This window comes from Electrophorus electricus, chromosome 13, assembly GCF_013358815.1.
Source record: "Electrophorus electricus isolate fEleEle1 chromosome 13, fEleEle1.pri, whole genome shotgun sequence".
NCBI lineage: Eukaryota > Metazoa > Chordata > Actinopteri > Gymnotiformes > Gymnotidae > Electrophorus > Electrophorus electricus.
Genome location: NC_049547.1, coordinates 14,572,088 through 14,584,928, shown reverse-complemented (window position 1 = coordinate 14,584,928; position 12,841 = coordinate 14,572,088). Strand labels below are relative to the sequence as shown.

The following is a 12,841-nucleotide window of genomic DNA, read 5'->3' as shown; positions in this document are numbered from 1 at the left end:
TATTGGTTTCATCCTTTCAGTGATTTGAGAGACATTGAAAGCCAGTTTCAGTAAATCACTTTATTGAAACTTTAAAAAAACAAAACAAAAAAAACCCAAAACAAAACAAAAAAAAATTAAAAAAAATCCGGAAGTTTTAAAAAAATCTGACACATTTTAATTCCAGTGTGGGCAAGTGTTTTGTTTCTCGCCTAGAGATTGCCAAATGGCAAATCAAAACTCAACTTAGGAAGTCCACAACATTCCCTTCTCATGAACCATAGAACATCAAATCAAATTACAGTTACACAGACACACACACACACACAGACACACACACACAGACACAGACACACACAGTAAAACTACACTACTAGCTTAGCTAAATAACTAGCTAAAAAGAGAACACTCAAAATCCACACTACCTCACATGACCTTCAGTTCTCAGACTGAGAAGGGAAAAGGGAGTATGCACCCATCTGCTGAAAGGTAGAGCTGTGCTCCCTCCTAGAGTGGCCATCATTGCTACGGTATCAGGGCTGGCCAAACAAAGGTCTGAGAGCACTCCCCTGTCTGTTAGTGGGCTCTGCAGATAACGACTGCAGTAATGGCAGAGGGTCATAAGTCCGCGGTAAAGGAAGGAAGGGGAAGTAGCCTGGAGGCAAGCGTGTCCAGGCTGGCCGCGCTCTTCGTATGCTCACTCTGGGCTTCATTGTTCTGCCCTTTTACGAGATGCAAGGTGCTGCCTCTTTGCAAGGGAGGAGTGGAAAAACGCTGCCAAAGCAACTTCAGGCACCATTCAGCTTTCCGGGCTTTATCTCTCCCACAGTGAAGGGTTTTTTGTTTTTTTGTTTGTTTTTCCCGCACATATTAATGCAGACCATACTGAAAGGCCTGCATGATTGCAACAGAGTTGGCCAGGGTATATTACAAAATTCCTTTTATTCGCTTTTGCTTAGATGCTGAACTCGGAAGAAACAAAGGATTTCACTTGATGCTGTGAGTCTAATTTCTAACTGTTACTTCTTGCAGTTGCAGTTTCTAAACACAAGTGACAGCTTTAGGATACAGCTGGCGCAAAGGCCTGCTCATGTCTGCCCACTCAAGGATGTGGAGCGAACACTGGGCTCCATCGATCTCCATATACACACTGGTGCCTTGGTGCTGCACGTTAGACTGCCAAGACAACTCTCAAAAATCTGCTCTTCAGCTGACATCAGCCCAGCCCCTCCTCATTTGCTATGCCGACTCCATTTCAAAACAGTCCGCCGGTGACAGATGCTGGGGATTATTATAGACTTAAAGGCAGAGAACGGGCCCAATGTCACCTCCACTTCTCTGGCTGGCTGTGTTCAAACATGAGCCAAGCGGAGGGGATTTCCCAGAGTACTCTTAAGACTTCAGCTACTTGCAGACGGAATGAAGGGCGGGAGTCCTTTATGATCACCAAACCAACCATGTATTGCCCCAGTTTCCAAGCAGGTTCCTGAAACAGCGAACCACGCTGCACGCCAACGAGACCAGAACAGACTGTCCTGGAAAATAGACCAAGGGCAGGGCACTGCAAAATAGTGGGAAACTCCCAAAGAGATGATTTAAGGTTTACAATAGGTAATCGTTAAGAGATACAGGGAAGTGTGTGCGAATGTGCATGTGCGTGTAGCTAGAAAGTGTGCCAAACCTGCTGTACTATCCAATTCCCATCTCGCTTGTAAAGCAACAACATATGCATGCTTCATCAGCCCCTACTTCCAGTCATAGCAAGTCCGAACGCCAAACAACCTTAGCAGTAAAACACTATATTGTCCCATTAATCCTTTATATGGTGAGAAAAGAGATGACCTGTTGCACGCTTGTCAAAGACTGAGCAGCCTGTTACTTTCCTCTAGTTGCTCCCCAAAACCTTTCAGCAGATTCCCAGTGGGTCTTCCTGGAAGTGCTCCTGTCCCCTCAGCCTCTCCATTGTCAAGCCACCATCCCTCCTACCAGGGTCGAGTGGGTTGTAAAAACAAAACGAGGAGTGCAGGCTGCCAGAAGTATGCCCACGGAGCTCTTACCCTATTCCCGTACACTAATGAGAGGCCCCATGGTGCAGACTGATGGGAAACTGTGAACTGAGAGGTGAGGAAGAGGGGATTGAATGCCTAACACAAGGCTCAATATCTGCAAGAGTGATATAACATCCTTTCACTGTAAGCCTGAATGGGTCACTAACTTTGTCTGCCACATCATTATTTTCCTCATATTGCTAGAAATATTAATTGTTGTAACTAAATAATACCTAATAAATATGTCCAATAATAAAAGGCTGTGAAGAGGTTTTGAAAAAATGTGGCTGATATCATGGGATGCATGCAGATGTAGGCAGTTCAGGTCTTAAGCCCACTATTTCCTACAAAACAAGCTTTATACAGACTGGCAATAAAAGAACATGAAAAAAAGAATTCATGATTTAATGTCTTTTGATTCTACCTACAGATCAAACTCATTACTGCTTAACAGCTTTTTAAAAAGCTTAATAGCTAACAAAAAAGTTTTTAAATATTTTCATGCATTTGAAATATTATTTAACAAAAAGTACTATATACTGCCCACAGTTAAAATGGAAACACGGTAACTCAGCATTGTGGCAGACAGCTGAGAAAGACAGGGCATGTAGCACGGATCATTAATTTAAGCCTAAACAAGGTATTAGAACAGGAGGCAATATAGTTCTGGTTAGACTACGAGTTTAGTTAAAAACCCAGCAGTAAGACACATTGCCTTTGATCTTGCCTCTCATGTTTCCATGGCTATAAAGTCACATATTCCAACCAGAACCAATGTTATGTTCCCACAGTAAACTACTCTTTGTTTAGTAGCTATAAAAGCACCAATTAAAATCAAAATGGAGCTCTTGGACTGCATCACTGCAGCGGTTTCACTGCCCTTTAACAATTAAACTGAAATCACTCATTGGAGAGCATGTGTAAGATGGAAGACAGCAGTTTTAGTTCAAAGGTAATTGTATCTCCATCCCTGCATCACTCTGTTTTCCTTTAGACATGCAAAGCTCCAAGAAGAGAGAGTCAAACCTCAGCAGTAAAGCCAAGTTTGCGGTCTGCTGATAGATGAAATCATGGCCACATAACTCTTTGACAACTGTAAGGAACAGGATGAGATACTATGTGAAAATCTTAATTCATCAAAACCAATGTGAGAAACCAAACCAAACACATATACGTACAACGACATAATGAAACAAAATTTGCTGAGATTAATGGTGCGTCAGATATTACGTAACCAAGAACTGAACCGTAGGTGCTAATTGGCACTTGATGACTTCGCAAAGGGAAAAAATGGCACAAAATGGCACTTAATTATAACCTTCTTGTACCTTAAATATTCACAATGAGCGAGTTTCCAGCTCAGACAGCCACAAAATAAACAAGGTTAGAGAGTAAAGCATCTAACCACAAGTAAGGTTGACCTGGCTTTAGCTCCATGAATCAAAGGGATTTTTAAAAGTAGGTCAATTAGAACTTCAGTTTATAAAGCTACAAAGTATTTCAAAAAGGCAATAGTACTTTATAATAGTATAGAATGTTACATAGTTATTAGGCATTATTTATATAGATTGTTACAATGTTACTAGAAGCTACATCTTATTTCAGCCAATTAAATGTTTTTGAATGTGGAGAAAGAAGAAAATGTACTTCCAGCTTCAACATTAAAATATTAAAACACCATGACAGGTGTTTTAAACATATCACTAAGAACTACTGACACAGACTACTATCTTAAGCCTGTAGTTGATCAGCAACACCTCAAGCTGGGAGCAAACAATTCTGTTTCACTGGCATAGGAAAACCCTATACAGGAGGAGGAGACTGGTGTGAATGTAGTGGACCATGTGGCCTTTTTGTGTTCACCACTTGCTTATCAGCATGTAGTCAGTTAAACAAAGAAGCACTACAGTGGTGGGGTGGTGAGTTAAGGCCTGTGGTAAACATTGAGATGATGCTATACCCGAGAGCATGTGCTGAAAATGGAGGGTGATGATGGTGACCTTCCCTTTGGCTGACCACAACACACAACTTGTTGCTGACTACAAGCCTGATTTCTCTTTTGTCTCATGCTTTTAACAGGGAGGCTATCAAACATAATGATGATGATTTTCATTTCTGACTGGACAAAGTTTGGTTCACAGTTAAGGGGTGCGTCAGCAAGCGGGCCTTTTGTTTCCAGCTGATTTGCCCACACCTGCATTGCAGCTGCGTGTGAATATAAAATACATAACAGTAAAGTCGCTTGCACCGGAATACAACTACTGCTTAGTTACACAAGGAAGGAATTTGGAGAGTTTGGACACACTATTCAAATATTCCTCAGCAAAACCTGCAGGCGGTGGATGTGCTGGCTCCAGGTTTATTCCACGGCTTGGGCCAAGGAAACAGCATGGAGGTTACCAGCTAATAATATGCAGGGCAGTCTGTGAGCAGGACAAGCATTTTACTGAGACGTCAGAATTCCACCGAGCAATGTGAGAAAGGCCCAGTGTTTGTTGCTTCAGGTGGAAAACAAGCCTCGAGCTGCAGAAGAATCCCAGTGCCATGTTCCACGCACTGGGTAAATCTGAGTGTAAATCTGCTTAAACAAAGCCACTGCTGCCTGTTTCACTTCCCCAGCTAGAGATAAGCTAATAAAACAAATTCTAATGATTGTGTTGTTGTGCTGTAACACTAAAAAAAAAAAAAAAAAAAAAACCCCGGCAAATCCAACAGAAAGATCATGCTAATTCCCTTCTCTGTAAAAGAATAAAACATGCATATGGCAAATGGCTATAGTTGGATATCCTGCTGGCTGCCGATGCTATCCCACACCATCTATCTCTGAGAGAAACATCATCAGACAAGCTAAGTTAAACCAGGTGAACACATTCATTTCTGGTTACTATTGAACACTCAATAAGATCACTGCTCCCATGAGAATAACATCTGGCAAAAGAATGGACAAGGAAGCAAAGCAAGAAGGCACTGAAAGCACCACCTAAAGTCCAGTAAACAGGACTGCCAATGAGCTGGAAGATGAGCAGAAGCAGGTTGGGGAAGAGGCAGTGAAAGAAGGAGAAACTCTCCCGCTCCCAAATCTATAATAGAAGCATGTAGCTGAAGGACAAAGTAAACCCATGGCAGCTGCCAAACTCTGGCAGCATAGAGGTGTTTCCCCCTTTTCTTCCAGCTGAAGTCAGGAGACGGTGAGCAACAGTCATCGTCTCCAAGACATTGACAACGGGGGAATTTTAAACCACCGTCACAAAAATAGCGCCGTAGACATGTGAACTCACCTAGCTCCTCGGATGGCCACCGGGTTTGTGGGGCGTAGTTTCAATCGGTCTTTCTGGAATTATTCTGTACACAATGTTTGTTGTGTCCATGTTGTCAGTCATATCGAATTTAATAGTGTAAACACAGAAATGTTGCAAAGAGCTTGCTGTTTGCCTCCAGTTTTCAAAAATAACTAAAAAATGCATTTTTGCAGCAGCAAAAAAAAGGTTAATGTCAGTGGTGCGATTTTTCCAAATGTTTCTCAGCACAATAAATAGTTTGGCGCAGGATGTATTTTTGAACACCAGAAGCTAAAATCCATAATAAAATTTTACTAATCTGAGTACTAAACTGTCCAGACAAGCTGAATTTAGATCTGGTCTGACAACCATTCTTCCTAATGTGGACTTCTCATTGATAGAAAAGGGCTGCACACGCACAATGCCTTCTCCCCCCCCCCCCAGAGTCTCACATTTTCCATGAGCAAAACTTTTTTTGGCTCAAGGCATGGTCTTGGAATAGTGCGCAACTGTGAAATTTCCCAGGTACACCTGAGACTAGCAGAGTGGTAGGCTCTTCCTGTGGTTTGCCTGCAAATCTGAGCCATTACAAACAATTGCAAAACATGCAGGATTGTGGGAAGATGAGCATGACGGTGGCTTTGTAAATATGTTCACAAAAATGTAAATATGACAGCAAAATGCTTAATCAGCAGGGGGAAAAAAGGAAAACATCCCATTTCGCAACAGTACTGGTGTTCAGCTCGCCATCAGCAAGCATTACCATCAGTGCTGATTCCTGCAGACAGTGGGCTCTCTATGCAAGCCTGCAGTTCTTATGTAATTTGCCAGCTTGGTCTCAAAAAACAAGATGGCTTCTGGGTCAAATACTGCTGCTGGCTCAGCCAGCCATATCAATACCAGCCATCTGAATTAACAAGCCACTTAAGAGGAAGTCAAAACAACTTATGTTTCTGTTCCTTTAGTGCTTCAAAGGTATTAAATCATGGTAGCACCATTGTTCTGTTGCCTTGTACTTCATGCTCTTTCACTGAAAGTTGAGCTTGTCTTAAAGGCTGCATTTAGTGAGCACGCTTTTCCAGTTAATGTTAAAATTTAAGTTATTTTTTAATGGTTTTTGTCCCTCTGTATAACACAATCTACATTTTACACACATACAAGACCAAGAATGGACAAGAAGCCAGTTTTTCTCAAAGTGAATAAGATTTATTTAAACCAATTAAAAGTTATTAGGATAGTCATCCTCTGTCACTAACATTTTTCAGGATGTAATTAGTGGAAGTTTTAACTAGGTTTGGCGATCAATTTCAGCAACCAAATTCCTACCCAAATCCACCAGTGACCAGCCCTTCTCAAAAATATTCAATATGTTAGATAGATTGCACTGCAACCTCATGTACCTAACCACTTTATATTACCAGAATAAATGCTATGTACTACAACAGTACATGCTACTACTACATAGAATGGTGTTAGAAACATTCCTATAAAGCTCATAGTTATACATATAACATATATGCTACTACATATAAAGCTTGTAGTAGCATTTCATTGAGAAGGACTTACCGGCAGTTCAGATGGCTCTGGCAGAAACTCTGCATCCTCCCCAAAAATGAAGTCAGGAGGCAGCTCAGGGTCTCTGGCATTAAAGATGATGTCCCCTGGCATAGCCAATCACAGATAAGCTGTTAATCACACTTATATCAACTTGATTTAAGCATAAAGACACTACTACACTGGGAATACCAAGCCTGAGAGCAGCTACTCTATAACATTTACAATGTTATTCTTTGGAATACACTACCTACCATATAAAATTACAAATACTAACTTTTCTTGAGCAATTCAAAGGATACACAAATACAATGAACAAGCAAAGCATTTAATTCATGCCATCAACACTTGATATCTTGAAAAACCTAGATTTGAGGGCAACTAATTAGACAACAGTCTTGTCAATAGTTAGCATGAGTATTTGTCTAGTATTTAGGTCACTGAAACATGTTGTTATGGAGGGAGATGGCAAATCAGTGGTTGTGTAGTAATAACAAACAATGAAAACTGAGACCATGGAAAGAGGACAACAAATGATGAAAACTTGGCAACAAGTTAATAAGTATATTATAAAATAGAGGAACCCAAGAACTGACACCTAAGCACTCCCTGAATAAAAGGAAAAGGCAGAGTAGGATATTAGTAGGTTTTTAGTTGTAATAAAAACGCTGTCCATTGGTGAGGCATGATGCGAATTAAGCAAAGGTTGAAGTGTGGCACTGAAGTACGCAGACAGCATTAAATGCTGTACTAAGTTGGAGGAAGAAAGCCATTAATAACTAAAAAAAATCCTATTTTTGAACTGCGCCATTCAAGGAAACCAGATTTGAAATGCTCATGTTGGATATGTTTACATAGAAAAGCTTGCAGTTATGCAACAACCACCCTTGTCAACATCTTCATTAAAAACAGGAGTTTGGCCTGCACTTATCTAGATGTATTATCAGATGGAAGATAGATGTTGCGTCTTACACACATGCACTGAGCAAGCAGGTGGAGGCAGGAGCATGCTGATTTTTGCGATTAGTTAAGAGGTAAATCATACTGACTTTATCTTTAAAGAAGTGTTAGATAGGCCTGACACTGCTCCACCAAGCTAGTAGCAGAAGAGGCAGGTGTTGGAATTGTGTGTGCAAGGTTGTAAAAAGGGTTTGGGGATTATTACTATCCTCATTGATGTTAGAGGAGTAACAAAAACAATGAACAACATTATAGACATCCCCATAAATTGAGCATATGTTCAGCGTACACTACAGACTGGAGATTATTTCTTATAACAGCGTGTGAGACATAAGCGATTGGTCCAGTCACTGGATAAACTGAAAGGTCTGGATGTGCTGGGTATTTAGACAGGAATCATAACTGAGGCTATTGGAAATGATGCAGTTATTGCAGCTAACTAAGTTATCAGGACAAGAGAGCTTACCAAAGACCAAGAAGAACAGAGCTTTCAGTGAGGGAAAACATAAGAAAAGCCTGACATGCTTCATGGGCTTCATTTTTATTAGAGCAAATAGTAGTACTGGTACTTCTATGCCCTCACAGCATAGGTTTTGATAATTTATTTAAAAAACAAAACAAAAAAGAAAACAGAGAAAAAAGTTTTGGAAAAAAATAAAAAGATGTGGCACTGATGTTTTGTAAAGTCACTTTGACAAGAACTCCAATTCTAATGTCTAATTTCATTGCCATGTCTAAACCCAGTGCAGATAATTTGGTCTTTTTTTATAATTTGATAATTCTACCAGTGTTCGATGAAAACAAAAACATGTTCTGGAAATACGAGGCAATTAGACTGGGTCATGGAATAATGTCATTGCTAATCATTTCCATGACCATTTAAAGCATTAGAGCTGCACAAAATAAGACAGTCTTGATATATCTGTTTTTATCACATTATTCACACTCAATTTTGACTACTAATTTGTGGTGAATGGTCTGTCTCCACCTAATTTGCTGTGGTTTAACAGAGTAACAGAATACATTACTGCCGTTCAATAATGTTGCTCACATATTTGTCCATGTCGGTCATGTATCTCATGCACAAGTACCTTAGTCTCCTCTGCCGGAAAACACTCTTGGCACTGCCACAAGTGATCCATTTATATGTTGAGCCACTGCACTTGGCACAGCTGTTTAAACGTATGAGTAATACGATTGGCTGAGAAGATATCCATTTACCACCACACTTCCTGTTGACATTCCACTTCACCCAACCCTTTTGCACATGACACGAATGCATGCGCCTGCACAAAAACTGAACAAAGACTGCATGGACTTGGTGACATGTAGCAGGGACTGATGTAGACTGCTATGCACTGCCTCAGGAAAACGGGGCCTGATGTAAGAAATCAGGGGTTCTCTCATGAGGCACAGAGATGCCAATGCATCTCTCACAGAGATATAGGTACTAGAAGAAAGTACACCTAAAGTTAACAACAGTCAGTAGAAAACAGGATAGTGTTTATTTAGGACTGGTAATCAATGCAATAATCCAAGTGATATTTGAGCCCCCTAAATCCCAGAGTTTGTCACAGAGAAAAGGTGATGTGGTTAAGGGATTTTTATAGCCTACTTCTCCATTATAATTGTGTTACAAACAGCAATTATATATTATATAACATAATAACACTCATAATAACACTCTGTTGACTTCCACATCACCATATTCAAAACAGTTAAAAGAAGGTGAGCTTCAAACTCAAATGAAATTCATGGAACATCTAACTTTATGGCTCCTTAAAGGCACTGGGAAGTCAAAACACTGACAAGTAATGGAAAATCACAAGAATATTGTTATGATAAAAACATCTGTCTTATAATCTAGTTTAGTCTAGCTCAGACCTCTGACTGAACTATTTTGCGAACAAGATGGGTGTCCCTAATTGCCATATTTCAATTTACTGTCACCTTGCTCTTGAAGCCCTGTTGTTGCTGGGTTTTTTGATTGGGACTTGTTGTTCTCCCCAGACAAAGAATGACAGACAAATGAACCATAAGGCAGTAGTTTTCCACACATGGAGTGAGGACATTACCAAATTAATGTTTGTCACAAATCCATCACTTCACTTCGAAAAAAGAGAAACAGACTTTTCCCAACTGCAACCTCCAGGGTGGTGAGCATTTGGGGACTTAGTCAAAGTGGGTGCTCGAGAAATATTGCCCCAGCTGAAGCAAAACCAGAAGCACTGGGTGCTCCTCCAAGCACCACTCAGTTGTGTGCAAGCAGCGAATGGCTCACACAGCTGCCAGAGCATTCCCAGCCCAAAGCAAACAGGCCAATTTCCTCCAAAAGGAAGGGCCAAGAGAGCGGCACACTTATAAAACAGAGTGTCATCATCAACAACATTCTACTAATACAGCTTCCACAGCTTTTCATCTATCTATTACAGGTTAGCACAGCTGCAGCACATTAGGATATGAGCTTTTAAAATAAAATAAAGTAGAAAACTAAAATAAAATAATAAAGACCATATAATATTTAGTAATTAGTAATATTTCGAGAAGTGCAAAAATATCCATTTTCGATATTAAACCAGGTAGAACCCACAAATTAAATAATGCCCATGAATTAGGCAGAGAACGCATTTATAGGAGAGATTCTGGAAGAAAAAACACAATTCAGTATATTGTATTATGTGTAAGGTTCAAGCATGTCAAGAACCTGAGAAATGCTATGAGTGATGAAATAGGCGTGACTCATCTAGGAGTTGTCAACCACTGGTTGTGAAATCAAAACCAGGAAACCATTACCACATTGAATTCAGTTGCTTACTGGCGACCATAAGAGCATTTAAGACAATACAGATAATTAAAGAAAGACTTTGCCAACTGTCATCATGAAAAAGCAGGAATGCATCAGATGGTGCAAATTTCCAACACATGACTAAGTAAGTACTGCAAAAGACGATACATTATAAAAGCATCAATAAAACTCATTAGATGTCTTTTTTCCCCTCGCCTCATAGGAATTTACACTGGAACTTGGTAAGGCTGTAGGCTATTAGGGTACCTCTCTGTCAAAAATACAAACACGAAGCTATTCAGTCTGACCTCTGCTTGCAATAATTTGCTAGCACAAAGCAATACTTGCAGTGACGCATCCTCGAACTGGTGGTTGCAGAACTGCATTGGTTTTGGTCATTTCAGATCTACCTACAGACCTCTGTATCAGATCCCTGCTGAGTTCTATGAACAAGTCAGCCTCAAAGTGCACAAGCCTGCCAGAAGGACTGCTACTTGAGTGCCTCATGACTCACACCTATTATCGGAACACTCAATTAAGATCACCGCTGAGTTATAATTACTATCAAACCCCATTTGGTAACATTAAATAGCTTTTTGCTGAATTGTGGTACTTGGAAGCATCACAGACAAACCCTCTCACATATTCTCAAAGGCATATATTTAAATCAAAGGAAAATGTGCTTATTGCACTTAAGTTAGTGACATGAGTAAAGCCAATATAATAGACCATCATTGGGAAGCATTTGGAACACCATCGTGTTCTTCCCTGCACTGCTCTGCTAAATGACTGGAAGTGGAGACCACATGTGGGCTATGCGAGACAGCTTTGCTGTGGCTGAGTAAAGAGGGATGGTGCAGTGGTCAACAACCACATTCAGGACTGGCGTACACAGTCCAAAGGAGATCTGTTCATTTACATTAGCGTTCAAATCCAAATTCAGAATTTGAATCATGAAAAATGAAAATATGTTGCATTAGCACAAGCGTTTAGAGCTGTTAGTGTTAACATATGGAAAAAATAAAACAAATAATTTACAGCTGACTTAGTTTGCTGTGTGTCAAATTCATACAGCAATCTGTGTCAATTAGGCTGTGCAGAAACATTTTTAAATCTCCAGATAATAAGAAAAATACTTATGCTTAGTATAAAATAGGTTACAAGAATTGGAAAGTTATCACAGAGGCATGAGAAGTGTGGTGTATGTATAAGTAATACTAGTGATCTTATCCGATTATGGCTACCATTCTGTAGGCTACCCTACACACTGTTAAACTTCGCACGGCACAATTAAATTCACTCATCAGTCCTGTGCAAAATGAATATATCGTAGCTAACTGCATACATTTTAGATTATAATAATGAACATGCTTTTGTTAGTATATTGCTTACAATGAAAAATGCAGTAAAGTTAACCAAACATTTAATACTATGAATTAAAGATCCAATACATTCCTGCAGATATTTGGCATCTTCCAAGAAATGACCCTCTCATTTCTATCATAAACAGCTGCTAATGATGATTCCCAATATTAATTTCAAAAGAATAAATACTGTACATTTTAGCAATTATAATATATCTGCTTTCTTTTTGGAAAATTTTGAATAAAGGCACATATTATCTAATGTCAGCTTTTATCTTATTTCAGGGCTAGATCTATATATTACAGGAACTATAGTTTGTGAACTTTCCAGTTTTACCAGCTGTGGGAAGGTACACATTTATATATTGGTTTTACACTTTGCACTGTTAATATCCTGTTAGAGGAGTGCTTCAGTTAGTCTACAACTTACATTTAAGAGTCTCTCCAGCATAAGGGATGTGCAATTTAAATCTGTCACAACAGGGTCCAGGTGTCAGAGATGTGCATCTGGAAAGAAAGAGAGAAAGCAGTAGAGAGGACTGCAAAATTGTTTTGACTCCTCCATGCCTTCATACTGCATTATGATTCACAAAGACCACCATTACTCAATTTATATACTCACAGTCTACTCTATTAGAAACAACTACCTTCTGCTGACACTTATTGATCACTATTAGCTACTCTAGTGCACAATTAGTGTGCAATCAGTTGGCATGCAGTTAGTCAGCAACCCACTACACTAGTCAACACTGATCAGGTTTCTAATCTCTGTACCAGAGCAAAATGGATATTATCTAACCATTTACAGCATAACACTGACATGGTAGTGGGTACAGCACTGAGCATACTGGGCACAGTGCTGTCAGCAAAATT

General features: G+C 39.7%; 1 protein-coding gene across 2 annotated transcripts in view; it reads right to left on the bottom strand.

Moving 5' to 3' along the window:
• The window catches only part of babam2 (BRISC and BRCA1 A complex member 2), a 56,142-nt gene that overhangs the window by 42,133 nt on the left and 1,168 nt on the right, over window positions 1-12,841 (bottom strand). For both annotated transcript variants that reach the window (XM_027001474.2, XM_027001475.2), the window contains exons 3-4: window positions 12,399-12,475; window positions 6,872-6,966 (exon numbers count right to left, since the gene is read on the bottom strand). In XM_027001474.2, the coding sequence (XP_026857275.1) occupies window positions 6,872-6,966; window positions 12,399-12,475 (172 nt within the window). The remainder of the gene's footprint in view (window positions 1-6,871; window positions 6,967-12,398; window positions 12,476-12,841) is intronic.